This window comes from Berghia stephanieae, chromosome 7, assembly GCF_034508935.2.
Source record: "Berghia stephanieae isolate SIO BIC M18660-M18661 chromosome 7, UCSD_Bste_1.3, whole genome shotgun sequence".
NCBI classification, from domain to species: Eukaryota; Metazoa; Mollusca; class Gastropoda; order Nudibranchia; family Aeolidiidae; genus Berghia; species Berghia stephanieae.
This window is the reverse complement of record NC_088366.1, coordinates 26,517,007-26,538,325: the sequence shown is the minus strand read 5'-3', so window position 1 is coordinate 26,538,325 and position 21,319 is coordinate 26,517,007. Positions and strand designations below refer to the sequence as shown.

The following is a 21,319-nucleotide window of genomic DNA, read 5'->3' as shown; positions in this document are numbered from 1 at the left end:
GATAATCTGTTATCAGCCAATGGTTTAACACAAAGATCAATAAAAAAAAGATGGAAATTGTTTTTTTACAGCAGCTGCAACATTTTTGGATATCAGTGCATCTGAGCTAAGGCAGTTGTTGTGTGATTTTCATGACAAGAGTTGCACATTTTATTTACCTTTCATTTCTGCAGAAGAGGGACAAGATGAGAGTGACAGATTCCTATGTTTCTTCCTCATGGTCCATGAGCTTCGAGGGGCAGGAGTATGGTGTAATGACATTGATGATTTAATGCCTCAGGTTTTTGCAGACTGGTAAAGGAGGGAAGTCAGGATTTATTCCAGCAATCCTCTTAAATCATTTATTAACATCCTACCAAGCATGGACACCATTCTGCCCAGACATAAAAAAAACGATGCTATACTTCTGGCATACTTTGACAACCACCCGCAGCACTATGATGCCATTGTTAGTTCCAACGCATGACCTCCTTTTTTGGCAAAACAAAAGGCAAGAACATGATCACAGAAATCCGACTTCAAGTGAACATTTCTCACAAGAGGATAATAATAATTCTAATCAAATGGCAGAAGTTGAACACATGTATCGTCTATTTAACCCAGGAGACAAGGCTAGTTTAACTCACTACCCAAACAAAATGATGCGTGAAAAAGACAAGCAATACCTTTTTCATGGAAAAAGAATGTTAGGAAACAACTACATCTACAAGGCAAGGAATATATCAGCCCGAGTGGAAAAGTTGTGCCCGCAAAACATATGTCGAATGTTGACTGCTAGGGGTGCAAATTCAGATGTAACAGAATAGTGAAAGAGCAAAGGAGGAACATGTTCCAAACCTTTTACTCCTTAACCACTTCTGAACATCAGGAAGATTTTGTGTGCTCCAATATGAGAGAAAAGAACACCAATCAATGCCTAAGTTGCGAGTGTACTTCAAAATCCAAAGTCCGAGGGCAAGTCTCGGGCATTTTATCTTACAGTCAATGGATGTCAAGAGCGTGTATGCAAAAGTTGTTTTTTTGGCTACTCTTGCTGTAGGGGAAAGTTATGTCGACCATGCCCTCAAAAACTGCTCAAATGGCACCTATACAGGCAACAAAAGTTCCCCACAACAAGACATCTGAAAAAGACTAAAATGCTGTGAGAGAGCACATAAAATCATTTCCTTAAGTGGAGTCGCATTACACTAGAAAGGACACAAGGAGGCTATATTTTGATGCTAATCTAAGTATCAGCAAGATGTATGACCTGTACAAGGATAACTGTAACAGTGTGGAGGAGGAAACTGATGTTTTAAAAAAGACGTACAGCGCAGTGTTTGACACTGAATTCAACCTATCCTTCCATAACCCCAAAAAAGATCAGGGTGCTGATTGTGTAGGTTACACAATGAAAGTCAAATCTGGCTTGGAGAACGAAAAAGACAGACAAGAGCACACCCAGCATCAACAAAGAAAAGAGGCAGCTCGGAGGGAGAAAGAAATGGACAAGCAAGAAGCAAAGATGGATTCTTCAAAATTTGTATGCACAATGGATCTCCAAACTGTCTTGCAAGCTCCTTGTGGCCTTGTTGGCCCTCTTTACTATAAGAGAAAGCGGTGTGTGTACAATTTTACAATATTATATGACCTCGCATCTGGCAGAGGCACTTGCTACACATGGGATGAAACTGAAGGCAAACGAGGATCTCGTGAAATAGCAACGTGTATCTATCATCATCTGTCATCCCTCCCGAATACAGTCAATAGCGTTATTCTATATTGAGATTGTTGCAGCGGTCAAAACAGGAACCAATACTTCACCACTGCCTTAGTTCATGTAGTTAACCACATACACAAAATCCAAAATATAACACATAAATATTTAGAAACTGGACATACACAAATGGAATGTGATTCTATGCATGCTGCCATTACATTCACAAAAAAAAAGCACACCAATTTTCACACCGAGTGCTGGGATATAGTCCTTCGAATGGCACGTAGACATAATCCTTACATTGTGATCCCCCTCAAACACACTCATTTCATAGACTTCAAGAAAATGGCAGCCACCATCATGAAAAACACCAAAACAGACATCGATGGAGTCAGAGTTAGTTGGTTGAAAAGTTATATGTGTACTGAAAGGACATGAAGACGTTATCCAATACAAGTACAATTTCGAGGACAACTGGACAATGATAAAAGTAATAGGATCAAGCAAACGTGGACGCCCATCACTTAACACCAGTTGCTGATATGCCAAAAAGCTACACGGCAAAGTTAGCGATCAGTGAAGCAAAGAAACCCGATTTTCTATCCTTTCCAATGCAATCCTGAGATCATACCAATGGAGCATCATGACTATTACAGGAACCTGCCTTCCACTAATGCGCAGATTCATGAAAGATTACCAGAGCCTGATATGGCAGAACATGAATGTGATTCTGATTAAATAGTGATATTCAACAATTCATATTATGTTCCTAAACGCAGTGGATGGATTACTTGACTTTGACACAATTAGAATTCAATTACAAAGTGTTCTATTGTATATAAACTATTGGAACACTAGACCGATTGGCATTGAATTAGATTTCCACCGTCAATACTGTTCGTTTGTATTGCCATTCGATTTGATTCTTGTAAAATGCATAATTTGATATCATGTAACTATAATGATGCTCCTAAAATGTAAGTGTAACCTTTATTGTATGCATCTGTCTAGAGGGAGAGAAAGATAGAGATAAATAAATAGAGAGAGAGAGAGAGAGAGAGAGAGAGAGAGAGAGAGAGAGAGAGAGAGAGAGAGAGAGAGAGAGAGAGAGAGAGAGAGAGAGAGAGAGGTTGTTGAGTCCCTTTTAGACGAATTACGTTTATTTGCATCAGAATAGATATTCGCAATAATGTTTTTTATCAAAAAATGTATTTCAGAGTTCTTTTATTTCCTTTATATATTGTCAATGTTACGGTGTTATATCGTAGTCGTTAAACAATGTACATCAGTCATTCACTCTTGCCCAAACACTGTATCACAAGTTGCTGTGTTACGGCAGACCAGAATTACCCATAGTTGTGGTTTTTACTGCACCGTATCACTAGTTACAGCTTTTGAGCAGAATGTGTTAAAGGTAATTCCTCTTGACGAACTTTCACTGAAACGATTGATTGGACAAAATGCTTTATATGCAAAGACATAGTCCGGAACATTTGGAATGCCCTGCCAAAACCAAACGAAGTACTATTGAGGGTTACAAAACATTTGAAGCAATCATAGATTAATTTTTATTGCTCACCGAAGAATTAGGTTTCAAGCTTTCTTCATTGGATGAAGATGCAGGCATTGCTTCTACTCTCATGCACCACATGAGGCATAAATCCTGTCGGGGCCAGATATAATAACACTAAGCTTCAATTATTAAGAGACAGGCATAGTGCCAGTACCCATAAAGAAAGTGATGAGCCAAACAAAGGGACGGCAATGAGAGAGTCCAGCAGGTGCTTGAGTCAATGAACCCAATAGAGAAAAATGTTTTTTTTTCTGTGATAAAGAAGCAGATGAGAAGAGTAAGCTACACATAGTTTTGACGTTGGAGGTTAGTGAGCAAGTAAAACTGACTGCGGAGAGAACTGCAGATGCAATCCTTCTGGCCAAATTTACGAATGGGGACATGGTGGCGCAGGAGGCACATTACCACAGAAATAGCTTTCTTGCCTTTTGTCATTGTATGAGAGATGAGACATGAAGCGGCTCATTTAGAGAACACCGTTTTTGCAGAAGTAATGTCATATATGGAAGAAGGAATATCTGAAGAGCAACCCAGGCTCTATTTAAAATTTACAAGTTGTCAGAGATTGGGAAAATTTATAGCAGGCATCTAGGGCTTATGGGATAGGTCGAAGTCACAGAGTTCACACAACCAGGTTGAAGGAAAGTTGTTTAAACAATTTCCTAACCTCCTTGAATCTTTGAAAGGAAGGGAAGTTCTCCTATATTTCGAGAAAGATATTTCTCAGCAAATAAACACGGCTTTGGAAGTAAAGGGTGACAGCAATGCTATTATTAATATAATGCACACAGCAAAATTGATAAGACGAGATTTGTCAAACCACCAAACATCTTTGGAGTCAAGTCAACCCCACACCCTACTTACGGTCATTAAAAGGATTCTTGTGGGTAGCAATATTGAAAACGATGTCAATATTCATCACAATGAAAGTTTAACACTCAGTCAACTCATCATATTTAATTCATTAGAAAGATTAAGGCCACATAAGGACAGTGAAGATAAATCAAAGCGTTACATCAAAATGCGAAAAACACCAACACCACTGTACATTGTAATAAAGGTGTTTGCTTTAATATGCTCAAAAGGTCTAGTGAACACTTTATTCAATTTGGGAGCTTGTATTTACTACCACCGAGAAATTAATCTGTCAACAGATATTGCCAACTCAATTTGTTCTCAGTTTGAAAGAGAGGGACTTGTTTGGCCAATTTCATTTTAACCCTTTCCCTGACGACATATTTTAACCCTGATTCCTGACGACTGGGTTGATTAGCCCGTATACTTTTTATATAGAAAAATATATCTTCCACCCTATTACTGACAACTGGGTTGAATACACCCAGTGATATTTTAGTAGTCAAATACTATATATCATTGTGTCTAATTTGCATGTGTGTTCTAAGAGTTCTTTATAGAGTCACAGGTAAACTATTTGTTGGTTGCATCAAAAGAAAACAAGGATGACTTCCCTTGAATTTTAAGAGTGACTGCCCCTGTTATACCAGAGTGATTTCCCCTTTCCTATCAAAAGTGAAAGTGATTTACAGCATTCTTTCCATGTGGATACTTGAATGGTCAAGCAAATATTATAATTCTCAATTTTAGAAGCAGCCAACCCAATAAATAAAGGTAAATATGATTTTTCCTTGTTCTTCTACAAGTGACCAATAAATTTGTATCTAGCATTACTAAGAATTGTACCCTATTTACTTACATAATTCATGAATCCCCCATCCATTTGTTGTGTTTTGCACAAAATGACGGACCACAGTCTGATAATAATAATGACCAACAACAATAAAAGTAGTAATTATAATGAATAGCCTTTATATAGGTAGTGTCGGGGGGCCGAGTGGATAAGTCATCTGCCTGTGAACCAGTAGGTCCCAGGTTCGAGCCCTATAAGAGTCGGAATTTTTTTCTGATAAAAATTTATCGCAAAAGACAAAAAATGTGCATTTCACACGAATCTGTCGGTGGCCAGTGTTATGTCCCTTAGGAAAGGCACTTTATACAACTTTCCTTGTCCTATCGGAGACGGACGTTAAATTCGGAGGTCCCATGCAGGTGTAATTCGCCTAACAGGCGGCTTGTGCATCGTCTCTATGTTGTTATTGTTATATATGTTGCCAGCATGTAAAATAGATCCATTGTTAAGCGCTTTGAGCCTGCTTGTAGCGGGGTAAAGCGCTATATAAATGCCTTTCTGTTATTATTATTATTATATGCCTATTTTCCATGTTCATCGGCATGCTCAAAGCTGTGAACATTCTGATTATTCTAAATCCATGAGTTCACATGAGATTTGGACCCAAGACATGAGTTGAGAAACTGTTTTAGATTAAATCTGATATTAATTGATTTGGTAACATTTTAACCCATAGAGGCCCGCTTCCCCTGGAGTCGCCCGCGACTGTTGAGGCCCGCATCGCCCGTCATCGCCCGCGGCCCCCGAGAAAAAACGGATCATGTTTACTTTGTTATTGCAACGAATCACTTCGTTTTATTCTAAACCGGAAACATCGTAAACGTAATGCGATCGTTCTATTTCCGTTTCGTTTTTACCGCACGTTTATATCGTTGATAACAAGTGAGTAATCGAATTCAGAAAAATGGCATTCCCGTACGTTGCGTGGCGCTAGAAATGATGTTTTGGAGAGTGGTGTGGACGATGAAGAGGATTTTGGAAATGAAAGCGATATCGAACTAGAAAGAGAAGATGTAAACGATGGTGGGGATGGACAAGACAAGGCGTTAGCACCCGATCAAGGTGATTCGGACACTGAATCGGAGTCCGAGATTGACGAAAATGACGGGAATGGGGGTGCGGGGAACGAGTTTTTTTTTTTAATACTTTTTTCCCAATTTATTGAAATCAAAACATGTCATGTTATATATCATTCGAAAGCAAATTTATCTGGCTATAAAAAGGAATTAAAATTATAATTTTATGTCATTTGGTTCTCGTTTAATAATTTTTTAACTTTGTGTTGGTATTTTTTTGTTAAGAGTTATGTCCCTTACACTGGGCCTCAGGGGAATTTTTCTTAGTAAACACCGGGCCTCTATGGGTTAACAGAATCTGTTTCTTTTTCTATTTTCAGATATCTATTACAATGGCGTCATCATCTAGAAACCTGTTTGAAATCATCAACGAAACCCTTGCGGATGGCAATCTTAGTGACGAGGCTGATATGTCTGATGAAGACGAATGGATTCCTCCTCCCAACCGAATTGGGGACTCAAATTCTTCGGACAGTAGTAGTGATGATAATGATAATGATGATGGGGTTGCTCCAATCTACGAAGAACTTGATGGTGAACCTGAAAGTAGCATGGGTGATCACAGCATGTCTGTAGTCATGGGAGAAAGTTTGTCTGCTAACAGCCATCAAGAGAATAATGAAAGTTCTGCTGTTATCGTTCTTGCAAAGGATAATGCAACTGAATGGTCAACTAAACCCTTTCCAGAAGGACGCACGCCTAGAAAAAATATTATAAAGCTACCAAAAAACAGAATTCCATTCACCCACAATGTCATGACACCCGCAGATGCCTTCTTACTTTATGTTGATGAACTTATAATTGCTAATATTGTAGAAAACACAAACATTGAAGGCAAAAAAGCAAAAGGTACTAAATGGAAAAACACAGATGAAATAGAAATTCTTGCATTCATTGGCTGTTTATTGCATACCGGTGCTCTTCATAAAAATGGTCTATCTGTTGAACTCCTTTTCAACCCCATTGATGGAAATTCTCTAGTTAGGGCAGCCTTTGGGTTGCACAGGTTTAGTAATCTCTTGAACCATCTGAGATTTGATAATAAAGAGACAAGATCTGTAAGACGAGCAAGGGACTTGTTTGCGCCTATTCGAGATGTGTGGGATATATTTCATAACAACCTTGCAAAGTACTATTTCCCTGGTGAAAATATTACAATTGATGAACAGTTGGTCCCCTTTAGAGGCAGATGCAGCTTCATACAATACATTCCGTCCAAGCCTGATAAGTATGGTTTGAAAATTTTTTGGACCTGTGACGCATCAACGAACTACCCGCTAAGAGCGCAACCTTACCTAGGCAGAGATACTACAAGCGCTAGACCAAGTCAACGGACAAACAGTGTCACTGCAGATGTTGTCTCTAACTTGACAAGTGATTTCAATGGAAGTGGCAGGAACATTACTACGGACAATTACTTCACTGAGCTGAGATTAGCAGAATCTTTAGCTAGAAAAACATTAACAGTTATTGGCACAATCAGGAGAAATAAACGATTCTTGCCAAAAGAATTTCAGGAGAAGAAATCTCTTCCTCTTGGGGAATCAAAATTTTTATTCCAGAAAGAAACAACATTGGTGTCATTTCAAACAAAGCGCCAAAAGAATGTGATTCTGATGAGTACCATGCACAACAAACCGGAAATCTCTGGTGACAACAACAAACCCGATAGGTATTGTGCTCAAATACAATAAGACCAAGGGAGGTGTTGATGCCATGGATCAAATGGCCCATGCGTTCACAACAAAACGAAAATCTAAACGATGGCCCCTTGTTATATTTTTTAACATTCTGGACCTTGCATCCATCGCATCTTTAGTTATATTCAGGATGAAATATCCACGTGATAAGAGGTTGCATGCAGATTGTCGACAACAATTTAATTTGGATATCGGACGTTCATTAGCCTTAGCACAAATTCAACGCAGATCTGCTATTCCAACCCTTCAAAAAACGACCCAACAAAACATCCAAACAGTCCTCAATATTCTAAACCCACCAAAAGCTGATGATCTTTCTATATCAAATCCACCACACAAGAAACAAATACTGCATGAAGAATCAGAAAAGCCAAAGAGGTGTTCAAAGTGTCCTACAAAGAGGGATCGAAAAACCAAAACAAGATGCGAGAGATGCCGATGCCACCTTTGCAAAGAGCATTCGGTTATTTGTTGTCAGAAATGTATCTCACTCATTGACCAAGAGCATGAAAACAATTAAGGGTTGAAAATTAACTACAATTGATTTATAGAATATCTTACCCTTTTTGTAAAATTTGAGAAGAGAAGGAGGTGTATGTGTGTATGTTGAAGTAATTTGCTATGAATGATGTAATATTATTTTGTGGAATGTAAAACAAACTGTTTAAAATTATTGTTAACATTATATGCTATCACTATCATTATCAGAATTATGAAAAACCTAATAAATTCTTTGAAAATGTATAAGCATTTGTCTTTATATTACGTTAAATCCTTTATATAAGTATAAGGGTGTAATCAACCCAGTCGTCAGGGACCACCTGCAAAATTTTATAACATCTACAAAATGCACATTTTTTTTCTAAATCAAAAATAGATTCGAATAATGGTTTATCTCGATAAAGTTGAGGAATAGATGACATTTGGTGTAATTTGATCGATTAATAATCGAGATATGGTAGTTCAAAGGCGCTGGACGGGTTGATTCCACCCAGTCGTCAGGGAAAGGGTTTAAAATGTTGTTTTTACAGCAGCAGCCATTGACAAGCTGGATTATAATCTTCCTCTACTGCACAGAGTAGTTTTCATGGCACAGGTATGTCTCTTTTCTAGCACCCACCAAAGAGAATCCCGGGGCCATCAGAGGCCATTTTCCTATCCTCCATACAACAATTAATGAGGTTAAATGGAAAACCTTTGTTAGTGTCTTCTTCATCAAGTACCATTGAGTGAGAACAAGCCTGACATCACTTGTATGGTCTTTGATGGTTCTGCCATTGTACAGATGACATTGCCAAAGTCTGGGTTGACATTTAGTCAATATGCACAGGAGATTGTCCTTCCCTTTTTTGCGGAACTATGCAACATCCATTGATAGTATTGATGTTATTTTCAATGGATACTTTCAACACAGTTTGAAACATACAACTAGTGAAAAACCTGGAATTGGGTTCAGGAAACGGGTACATGCAGCTTTGCCAAAGTACCATGAGACTGGAAAGATTTCCTTAAAAACAGAGAAAACAAGACATCTTTTTAGATACCTTGCTCAAGAAATATGCGATGGAATTACGGAAATCGTCCTGATGACAAGGCTTGACGATACAGTCATCTCCAACCAGCCCAATGTTTGCTCAACAAATCTCACCATGTCGACAGGAGAAGGCAGATACAAGAATGATATTACATGCGCTAAATGTGTCACACAATGGTCACAGCAGAATCATGATCAGAACTGTCGATAGTGACGTTGTTTTGTCTGGAGGAACTTTGAATTGCTTTAGGAATTGAAACATTTCAAGTATATTCTGGTTCACAAAATTGCCACTGCACTGCTGACACCAGAAAAGTTTCATGTCATGATTACTCTTCCATGCATTTTTGGGTAGTGACTGTACATCTTCATTTTTAGCTATTGGGAAGAAAACTGCCTTATCAGCCTGGAATCTTATCCGGAGATCACTCCAGTATTTCACAAGCTGTCAGAATTCCCAGCTGATGTTCAGGATGCAGATGTATTATCAATTGAGACATTCACAATATGCATGTATGACAAGACCAATACAACAAAGTGCATCAATTCTTTTCATACATCTGTTTGCGAGGAAAGGCAGGACCATTGACAGGATCCCTCCAACAAGATGTGCGCTAACATATCAAGAGATCAGCCTTCTTAATGGTCATGCTTGGCATTCGTCAATATGTCGTATGAGTTCTTCACAAAGTCCAACTGATTGCGGCTGGACCAACAAAGAAGGGAGTCTGATTCCGGTATGGATGAATTTGCCTGAGGCTTCCTAAGCCTGCAAAGCGCTTATTAAGTGTGGTTGCCAAAAAGGATGCAAGACCATACATGTGTAAGAAAGTGTTATTGCCATGTACAGAGATATGCTACTGTGCAGCAACGTGCATCACAATCAAAAGATGAAACTGTTGTACATATTGTTTATTATGGTGATTGACATGTAGTCAGTTGGTAGAACACTATCATTAGAGTGCATACTTAATTTTGGAGTGCTTGTCAATTACCATGCAGCTATCTTGAATATGGGCTGGACACTAACTCAAAACAATACTGCTTTGTAGCTGAGCATTATAATATAACATTCATTGATTATTATCAATGGAAAAGAGGACGGAAAATTGAGTTGTGTGATGCATTTAATGGAAAAATGTTGAATTGCTTTGACTTAAGGGCCCAACCTTTACTGAAGACAAATATGGTTAAGGTTAGATTGCTTTCTCCATTTGTCTGAAGTGGAATTATTCTGTACTTAAAATATTGTTTATGTTTATCTTTCTATCCACTTATTTTTATTTAGTGCAGATAGTGGTCAATTGAGCAATAACCGGTGACCAGTTGGCTATTTAGTTGTATTATAAATCTTAAAAACGGAATGCCAGTGTATAATATCATAATCTGAGTGTTTACAAACCTGATTATGTTATCAAATTGAAATTTTTTTGTGATTGTGGAAGTGTGGTCATTTGGTCGGTAGTTGGTCATTTGATCAATTATTCTTAATCATGCTAAAATTCTTCTCAAAAAACCATGCTTGTAAATTTGATCTGATATTCATTCACAATGATATAATCTAATATATCATGTATGAAAAGTTATTGTTTTATGACTACTAATTAGTGGTCAAACAGTGGTCAGTAATATGGTCATTTTGTACATTTTTTCCCCATTTGTTGAATTTAGATTTTATTGTAGTAGTGCTGTTCATTCTTCAACATTTCATGATTATAAATCATTTTCAATATTTCACTACAATAACCTGTGGTCATTTTTCTGGTCAGTTGGTCATTTTATGGTCAATGTAGGCTCAAACTGAAACTAATACCAACGTGCAGATTAGACTTTTATGTTTGAAGATCGGTATATTTCAGAAGTATATTGGGCGATTTGTCTCTATTTTCTATAGTAAATATAGGGTTTTAATCAGCGATCAGTTGTAGTCATTCCTGTCATCTGTCAAGGTGATTCTATATCCATAATTGTCTTCATTGTTACCAAATTTCATGCTTTTACCACAATATGCACAATTTTAGTCCTAACTGTCTCCACTATTTTCAATAGACTAGTGTCCTATCCAAAGGGTAGCAAGCAAGTGCAATTGCCCATTTCATGCTATAGAAACTGGGATAAACTCTTGCTCCATGGACTTAATCGCTCTTAAAGACTATTTTTTTTAAACCTATAATCATAGGGCCAAAATCACCATGCAATGTGTGAAAGACAACCAGGATCGACAGCTGAGTAAAGAGTGAGGATCACTCGAACATTGAGTAAGTAACACATCATGATCGTTATCAAACTCTATTCTCCTGCTCCGTAACTGGGGCGGTGTCAGGTCGTCGAGGAGGAGGTCTCTTTGGTTCAGCAATGACCTTAGGACCTGGTTTATCATCCTCTGCTTTTACGGGAAGCCATTCTTCTCCTTTTATAGCTGCCTGAAAATTGCAAATAATATATAAATGAAAATTAAAGAAATCTTTATTATTTTGTATAAATATAATGCAAATGTTACTGCTTGATGCTCGAAGAAATAAATAACAATTGTCAAATGGAATGGAAGCTTCAATTTAATTATTGAAAACAGAGAATGTGGATGTTTCGCCTTAACAACCCCATTCTCCCATTCATCTTCAGTGTTTTATTCATCCTGTTTTTTTGACAAAGGAAAAATCTGAAACGTCCACATTATCTGTTTTCATTAATTAAATTGAAGCTGTTTGTGTAAAGTAAAGAAATGAAAAATTGCCTTCATGGACAATAAAGATATTATTATAATAATAATTATTATTATTCTTATTCTTATTATTATCATTCTTCTTCTTCTTCTTCTTCTTCTTCTTCTTCTTCTTCTTCTTCTTCTTCTTCTTCTTCTTCTTCTTCTTCTTCTTTCTTTTATTATTTTTATTATTATTATTTTTTATTATTATTATTATTATTATTATTATTTGACTATTGTAATGTGTAGATTTTAAGAAACCCGATTCAAACAGAAAATCTTAGAAGATGAGCATTATCATAATTTTCTCCCTCATGTAATTTATTCACTGATCCTGTAGTGTTAAAATTTTGAACTTCACAAATTATAATTACAAAAAAAAATGATCACTACTGGAATCGAACCTTATTGTAGTGCATGGTCAGAAGACTATTCTACGACGACTGAGTCGTTCCTGGTTGAATCAAGTACTGTACTAGAACATTTGCTTGAATGGCAGGAGGCCTGGGATTGAATTCTTTGTAGAGGCGACTTTTTTTCTTTTTTTTGAGACAACATTATTATCGTTATTAACTGCACTGTAGTTCATATCAATTTAAGTCTGTCAAATTTTGGACCATGGAGAACAGTCTTATATTTTATTAATGCCAACTCTCTGACACAGTTCTCAACTTATCTGCATTCATTTATCTATAAATGTTTCTGACTGATTCATACTGGAAGGGTTAAGCTAAATTTTTAAAGACCTTCAAACTGACTTACAAGTAGGTATATAAGACTGGTTAACATCAGGCACATTGCACCCAGTACAGTTTGTAAGATGAAACAACATGGTACACTTGACCTATGTGAAATGAAACAAAAAAATGCAAGAAATTTAATAAAACATTTTGTATCCTAACCCCCATTCCACTTACTGCCCACATCACTTCATTATTTTAAAACCATTTTGTGTCCCTTTGCATCAAGGAAAATAAATGAAATAAAGTGATTGTAATTTATTGCGTTTATTGACGACAAAAATTTGTTTTATTTTAACCAAACATTTATATAGCGTTTAACCATGATATACCTCGGTCCAAACCATTTTACCATCAAAATGATAAGAACAATGCATTTAAAAAATACTGACCTCCTCTAACCTGGATCATCAAGGTTGCAAGTGAAACATTAACCACTACACTACAGGGCTATTTGTCTTATGGCAATTTTTAATTGTGTCATTCTTAATCTTTTTAACAATTATGGATTACATATTTTTCTTCTTTTATTTTGTGGTTTTAAATGTTGGTTAAAAGTATTTCAGATTTTATCATCAAAACCATCATACATTAATATGTATTGCTCTGTGGTTATAACTTGTGTGACTGTTTTTGTGGGCCTTAGTGATGACTGGATCGGAAAAATGAACTGACCAAAGCTGCTCTCTCATTGATTAAAATTTTCACATTGCCCAAATAGCCAGAACAACGTTTTAGAATTTTAAAATCTAATATCTAAACAGTGGAAGTGACATGCAGCCTGCTCAACACTAGTACAATTTTTCAGACAATGATTACAAAGCTTTACACCAACAGGGATTTCCGAGTTTAATTTCCATCATTGAGGGACAAGTTAAATGTGTGCAAATTGCCACCCCTAACAACATATCAGCCAAGGTGTCTAATCATCAGTTCAAATTCTCAGACATAATTTAGGTCATGTTGAGAGTCCAAGAAATTACCTCTATATGTATGAGAAACATAATCAGAACTTACCCAACATAGATGACAAATCGTATGAAATAGTTTCTTGTTAACAGCCGTCCTGCACTGATTACTACTGTAAAAGGCCTTTGAAATCTGAAATATTGATATGGCGACCATAAATGCCACTTATTATTGAAAGTAAAAATGAAAAATAAAATAGAACTTTGTTATACCAAGCATGATAAATACCAATCTGTATGAATAATACATAGCCTTTGAGCCTCAAAACATTCATGACCTTATGCAAATTTTATCATATAATCAGCAGTAATCACTGTCCAATAACAATTGCTTTCTTTGTGTGTCATCCACATGGGCAAAATTTAGCACAGACGTATCACAGTACAGCAGAATTTGTTATCCCAGAACTGAAATTACTGTGTGTACAGTGTATTTCCAGAATGTGCAGACATTATTGCTGCAATATTTACATCTCCTCTATCAAATGTCTAATATTTCATATATAATATGGCGCAGTAAAGTGGTTGGAACGATGTCAAGCATCAGTTGAAGAGTTAATTCAGCATCTCACTTTACTTCAGACGGGCAGGAGAGAAAATGAAAGGTGGATGAGTGTATTGGACAGTTTGCTGAAAAATCTGTGATCAAACCCCAATTAAGACATACATTTTTTATCCTGACCCCATAAATTGCTCACTTGGATTAGATTAATGATCTCTATTCACAAGTTTAGATTTTTCTTTGTAGGTACCTAATCGATTTCTTTAACAATCTTATTTTCACATAAAACAAGGTTATAGCGTACTTGGCAGTTGAAAGTACAGGATATAATAATATCAACATGACTAAAGCTAATGAAAAAAAAAGTATTTTGTACCAAATGTACAACAATATCTCTATATAGATATTGGAGAATTTTTAAAGGCAGTGGTGTTCTTTAAGATTAACTATAATTGTGTTGACATTTTTATGCGATTACCATTAGATATGATACATAATCATAATTTTTAAGACTCACCTCCGTTCTAATGTTGTGCCTTTCTGCCTCTTACCTCGAGGATATTCAATCACAAACATGACAACACCAACAATACTGAGATATATGTTAAGGATATGGATGCATGACTTCCAGCAGGTGATTTTTTAGAACCATAAGGTTAATCCAGGTTTGTGCAAAAAAAAAAAAATGGACAATTGCCTGCTATCTTTTCGACAGGATGTCAATCTATCACAGAGTAATTTCTTTTAGATCTAATAGAATCTTTTACCCAATTAATGTAGGATGGATAGAGAGAGATCAGAAGCTGGACAAGAGCATTTATATAGTATATTTTTTTAATTGAGAGTTTATATTGGGCAATATCCACTAAACATGCTAAAAGTGCTTTACAATTTGTCCTTAGCCAACAGCAACACTTAACGTGTAGAACGAGACAGGATGCCTCATAGGCGATATTACATTATTGTTTTGGACAGAGACAATGCTGTTAAAGGCCAGGCACTCATTTTACACCCGAGTACAGTGAGAGAATGTGAGTAAAGAGCCTTTTCCAAGGACTCAACTATGCACTGCTCAGAGAGGGACTCAAACCTTGGACCTTCTGATCCAAAGGCAAGTGTCATACCACAAGACCACATAGTCGCATGACCAATATCAGACAATTAGCTTACAAGGTGAGAGCTCTATTAATTCAGCTTTTGAAATATCTAATAAGGCTTACAAGACTTTAAACTTTTTTTGTCCAGATGTTAATTGGTAGAACACATATTACAATTTCTGTATTCTCATCTTTTAAGTATTTAAAAAAAAAAGAAAAGATATATTGATGGCCCATTGATCTTACCTCTGAAGTATCATTTTTGCAATGCTATACTTCAGAAGTTAGATCAACGGGCCATCGATATATTGCACGCCATGCATATTGTGTGCCTAGAGCTATATTGTATGGGACAGGCGTTATATAAATAAACATTATTATTATTATTACAATAATGATAATCATAAAAGGATACATGGCATAGACTCCAATACCCCATAAGTTATACTTTCCAACCACTGCCAGGGCACCTCCAATTATCATAACTGTGGAGAATTCGATGCAGAAAAAATTCTAATTTTTTATACCTAAAAATATCAATAATTAAAGGGAGTAAAAAAACAACTGTAAAACATACATGGTGGATTTAGTCAAGTTATGAGAATTGTAGAAGAAAAGAAAAGCCTGTATTTGATGGGGGAAAAAGATATTTAACAAACAACTGGCTTTGGAGCATGATCTTATTCTAATGTCCACGGCTTGGAATTGAAATTGGAAACAGATTGCTATTCTTGGAAAAATCTTGTTTTGTCAAGCCAGATCCAAATTTGTCCAGGTACCAGATTACTAATTGACAGACAAAGGTAGCAGGTGGGGGTAAAGTTGTTTGTGTTAAAAAAAAAATTTAAAAATTTTCAATTATACAAAAACCAAAAATAAAATACAAGCAAGGACGGATAAATCGACACCGCTGTAAAATGTTGATATAAGGTGATGTCGAAATATATCAGTCATTTAATAAAATGAAAGTGGGAAACGAATGAGAAAATGTAAAATATTAACAAGGGAAGTCAATCTTGATGATTTGGTGGCATTTAAGAGAACCAATTTTGAAATTTATGATGGTTCACTTTATTTGACTTTAAAAGTCTGTTATTGTGGTCTGTGTTACAACCAAGAATAGTCTTTTGGACCCTTTCCTCGGCACTGACAAGGCTGTCAAATAAGGAAGTGCCCTCATGAAATTGGTAAGCAAAATAATGGAGGGTCTTGACAGCTACAATAGTGGTATGGCCGGAAACTGGTTCCGATGGTGCACTTTTCTCATCTGTCACAACATCAGCACCAATGACGTTTTCTCAAACTTTATTGAGAATGAGTACCGATAATAGTGGCATTGATCTTGCCAATAATATTGAGGCTGAGAAGCTGAGAGAAATTGAGAAAGATTTTGGTTTGTTTTTTCTTGGGGGGAGGTGGGTTAAGAGGTCTGTCTCATTTACCACAATTCATTCAGTCCTGGTTCCAGACTAGGATTGGCCAGGCAGCTTACAGTCTTGCATGTATTGGGTGGTGTGGGGAGCATTTCTCGTTAGCCTATTTGATGAAAGCCAAGTAATATTGATATGGGGAAATCCCATTAATGATATCGGTACAGAGAAATGCTGGCACAGGCTGGGACTAGACTTGATATCTGATATAAACGGTTCTGATCAATGAATGAGATGTCATTGGACAATAATCTCCCATTTTATATAACTTATTTGACATTGCAAGGGGATATCTCTGTATTTTCATTGGCTGTTGTGTTTTACTTCACTGCAGGTTATATTGACCGTATATAAATTGTATTCTTATCTTTTTTATTTGACAAATTATTGCAGGTATCAATGGTTCACAATGCCAATATAATCGTCTTGAGGTAAAATTTATGTCAATATAGGTAATCTTTATTTACTATTCTTAAATAGTGAAAAAAATTGTTTTTTAAATACGGGACTTTGATTTCATATCGATATATATGCGTGATGTCGACATATCTGATCTGCACCATAAATAAACAAATAAAATGAATTTGAAAAATATGTAAACTAAAATTGAGTTTTAACCCTCTCGTGTTCAGATTATTTTTGGGGGAGTAGATAATGAGTTCCCTATATGGTCATGTCAATCATGTAGACATCCTTTGATGATTTTAGCCTACCCTTTGATGTCTGCAGTCGCACTTTTGTTTACAACGGTCACTAATGGCTAAATTCCACCCAGAAGCGATTTCATGGGTCGGTCCATCACCAAATTTCAAACTTTTGTTCTCGTGAGTTCTTAAGTTTTTTGATCGAAGAACGGTTGGCTATTGAGAATCTTGACCCTTCAACGATTGGTCGTCCTGAAAGCTCACGTGTCAACAATGCATTGACTCATTGCTGAAGCACTGGAAGACGGGTCATCGGATAGTTGCATCACAATCACCATGTTGTTGAATATATTATCCAGGCACGGTTGATAGGTAAAAAAGTCAAATTATGTTCTAGTTACATTTGAAACAAACAAAGTATATCACTGATCTCGTCTCATTCAGATATAAAGAATGATATAAAAATCAAGAAAATCGGCCGATAAATAAAAAAGTTGCTAAAAAAAGCTAAAATAAACAAAAACAATTAATAAAATCAAATTTATTCGTAAAACCGTTGGTTTTCAACCGATTTTTCTTAAATAAGAACCAATGGTCTTCTTTTTTCAAGCTAATTTCAGCAATGTGACTTTCAAATTCCTCAGAATTATATTTTTTACTTTTAGATTTTAGCTTTTAGGCCTACTCAAAAAGGTGGTATATTCCTTGCATAGCAATAGCGTAATACATTGACAGTGAGAAGCGTGTTCATTTCGGCCAGCCATCTAGATAGCCTGTGATTGGTCAAAGACTTTGAGATGCTTGATTCACAATTCTACATGAATGGACGGTGGCGGGAGATCAAAGAGGTGTAACAAATTTATTTACCAACTATTTTTCTTAGTGCTCAAATTACAAAGTAATAATTTCACATCAGAAAAAATAACCCTGAAGTTCCTATCTCTTTATTACAATAAAATTGATACCACGAATGACAAAATCGCCCCACAGATAAGGGAGTTATAAATTATTCATAATATTTTTTAAAGTTTACAAAAATTGTTATCAAAGTCATTTGTCATCACCAAAGTCGTAATCTTTTTCCGATTTTTACCAAACAGAGTGCAATGTCAATGATTTTCACCTGCAAATAAAATAGGATCCAAATCGCAATTTCTACAACATATTTTATTTTTTGTCTGCAAATTTATAAAAAATCAAAGCTGAAAACATCCTGCGACAGTGACAGGCCTGTCATTTCCTTCACAACGATTGGATTTTACTTACTGAGGCCAGTCTTGACTACCCCGCCCATGAATAATATGCTGTTGTCAGTTTTTGTTGGGTTGAATCTTAAAGAGTTAACAGATTTGCATTATAAATTCTATATAAGTTTTCTATGAACCAAAGTGAATAATGTCTATCATACATAAATATTGTTTAAAAGTTGTTTAAGCTATATAATTACAAAACCAGTCAGAATATTACAAAATATTGAGAAAAAAAATAACCCCTATGATGATAGATCTTAATATATTTTTAAAAAAAAACAAACTGAAGTTTTTCAACATACAATACAAATGACATTTATTTTTCAATTGAAAAAACAAATTTCATTATTATCTGTGTACATACTTGTGGAGCTGGCAAGGGCTTGTTCATTTGCCCACATAGCCCATTCTATTTTACCCATTGTTGTGCTTTGTACTCTGTTCTCTTAATTCTGAAGTCACTCTTATACCTTTATCAAGAGTAGGTCAGACAACAAAAACAATGAACTATTTTCTGAGGGAGAGATAAGAAGAAACAAATAAAGAAAACAAAATCATGGATAGTCCTTCACCTGATGGACAAGACATTTCATAATAACAATAGTATTACATGCAATTGGCTATTGTTAAATGGCTTTATGGTCTAGAGGTATGAACATTCGGCTTACAACCTATTAATCAAATTCGAGTTCGAATTCTGCAAAGTTGAGTCACTGATCGTGAGAGGCTTTTACTCACATTTTCTCAACATGTACAAGTGTAAGTATCTGCTGGGTAACACAATTGTCACTGTCAGAATAAAAAATCATTATATAATAGTGTGTATCTTGTCTTATACGCTCAATGTTGATGCTGGCGAGACGTCTTTAACTGATACGGCACATTAACCCTCTCGTGTTCAGATTCTTTTTGGGGGAGTAGATAATGAGTTCCCTATATGGCCATGTCAATCATGTAGACATCCTTTGATGATATAAGCCTTCTCTTTGATATCTGCAGTCGCCTTTTCGTTTTCTACGGTCACTCATGGCTTAACTCCGCCCAGAAACGATTTCATAGGTCTGTCCATCACCAAATTTCAAACTTTTGTTCTCGTGAGTTCTTAAGTTTTTTGACTGAAGAACGATTGGCTACTGAGCATCTTGACCCTTCAACGATTGGTCGTTCTGGCAGCTAACGTGTCAACAGCCGTCAACAATGAATTGAATCATCGTTGAGGCAGTGGAAGACGGCCATGGAATAGTTGCGTCACAATCGCCACGTTGATGAATATATTATCCAGGCATGGTTGATAGGTAAAAAAGCCAAATGGTGTTCTAGTTACATTTGAAACAAACAAAGTATATCACTGATCTCGTCTCTTTGAGATATAAAGAATGATATAAAAATCAAGAAAATCGGCCGATAAATAAAAAAGTTACTAAAAAAAGCTAAAATAAACAAAAGCAATTTTTAAAATCAAATTTATTCGTAAAACAGTTGGTTTTCAACCGATTTTTATGAAACAAAGACCAATGTACTTCTTTTTTCAAGCTGATTTCAGCAATGTGACTTTCAAATTCCTCAGAATTATATTCTTTACTTTTAGATTTCAGCTTTTAGGCCTACTCAATAAGGTGTTATATTCCTTGCATAACAATAGCGTAATACATTGACGGGGAGAAGCGTCTTTGTTTCGGCCAGCTGGATAGATAGCCTGTGATTGGTCGAAGACTTTGAGACGCTTGATTCCCAATTCTACACGACTGGACGGTGGCAGTCTATCAAAGAGGTGTAACAAATTTATTTACCGACTATTTTTCTTGGTGTTAAAATTACAAAGTAATAATTTCACATCAGAAAAAAAAAGAACTCTGAAGTTCCTATCTCTTTAATACAATAAAATTGATACCTCGAATGACAAAATCGACCCACAAATCTATTGGGTGGTGACACGCTATTGTAGCATTAAACCCCGCTCTCTCTCTCAATTCTTCAACCTGTCATGATTTCACCCATTCATGAAGAGATTTTGTATCATCATTGTGTTTTCTTGAATTTTCCACTTTTTTAGGTCGAAAATTTGTTGCGATTAACCGAAGTGTGTGGCAATCAATCAGTGACTTTTACTTTTATTAGAATTTATTCCGTTTCTTGGAATATGTTGCGATTAACCGAAAGTTGCGACTAACCTAGTATTAGTTGCAATTATCCGAAGTCGACTGTATTCCTAATGACCAATAGGCAAATTCAAATTCAATGGTTTCTCCTTAAAAAGAAGAACAAATTAAATAACATGAAACATAAGATTAAACACACACGCACACACACACACACACACACACACACACACGCACACAAACTCACACAGATAGAGAGAGTTTGATCCTTACCCTGTTGTTTGGGGACACTCATTCAGATTCAGACATGAAATTATATCGCAGATTTTTTTTTCTTTTTATATTCTATCTACTATGCCATCATAACCCAGTCCAACGCGGATTATAATTATAAATAAGACAGGTACTATGATGATAGACTAATATTACAACAACAAAAAATGCACTAGACCTCCAACTTTTATTGCTATTCACTTTTTTACAAGGGCGTAGCCAATCAAGTAGCTAATAAGGAAATAAAAATGAAACTAGGAACTAAAATAAGTTGGGCTTCAAGAAGTCGAAAAATCGGGACTTTCCGTTGATTCGAGAATAA

General features: G+C 36.0%; 1 protein-coding gene across 2 annotated transcripts; it reads right to left on the bottom strand.

The window, feature by feature from the left end:
* Positions 1 to 6,110: 6,110 nt before the first annotated feature.
* On the bottom strand, positions 6,111 to 21,269 carry LOC144976968 (cytochrome b-245 light chain-like). 2 transcript variants are annotated; one of them, XM_078921623.1, is made up of 7 exons: positions 20,998 to 21,269; positions 18,990 to 19,139; positions 15,717 to 15,786; positions 14,722 to 14,796; positions 13,752 to 13,835; positions 12,757 to 12,838; positions 6,111 to 11,713 (listed from the first exon to the last, which is right to left on the bottom strand). In XM_078921623.1, exons 2-7 carry the CDS (start codon positions 19,045 to 19,047, stop codon positions 11,573 to 11,575), a joined length of 510 nt encoding a protein of 169 aa, XP_078777749.1. In that variant the 5' UTR covers positions 19,048 to 19,139; positions 20,998 to 21,269; the 3' UTR covers positions 6,111 to 11,572. The 2 variants fall into 2 exon arrangements, with proteins under 2 accessions (XP_078777749.1, XP_078777750.1); XM_078921624.1 differs by lacking the exons at positions 18,990 to 19,139; positions 20,998 to 21,269 and adding an exon at positions 16,744 to 16,837.
* Positions 21,270 to 21,319: the final 50 nt, after the last annotated feature.

Excerpts from the sequence above, each read along its gene's own strand:
- LOC144976968 (XM_078921623.1), bottom strand. The coding sequence starts at position 19,047 with ATGGGTAAAATAGAATGGGCTATGTGGGCAAATGAACAAGCCCTTGCC. Across the intron at positions 15,787-18,989 it reads AGCCCTTGCCAGCTCCACAA|TTATGATAATTGGAGGTGCC; the intron begins GTATGTACACAG and ends AATTCTCCACAG. Across the intron at positions 13,836-14,721 it reads GGCACAACATTAGAACGGAG|ATTTCAAAGGCCTTTTACAG; the intron begins GTGAGTCTTAAA and ends TCAATATTTCAG.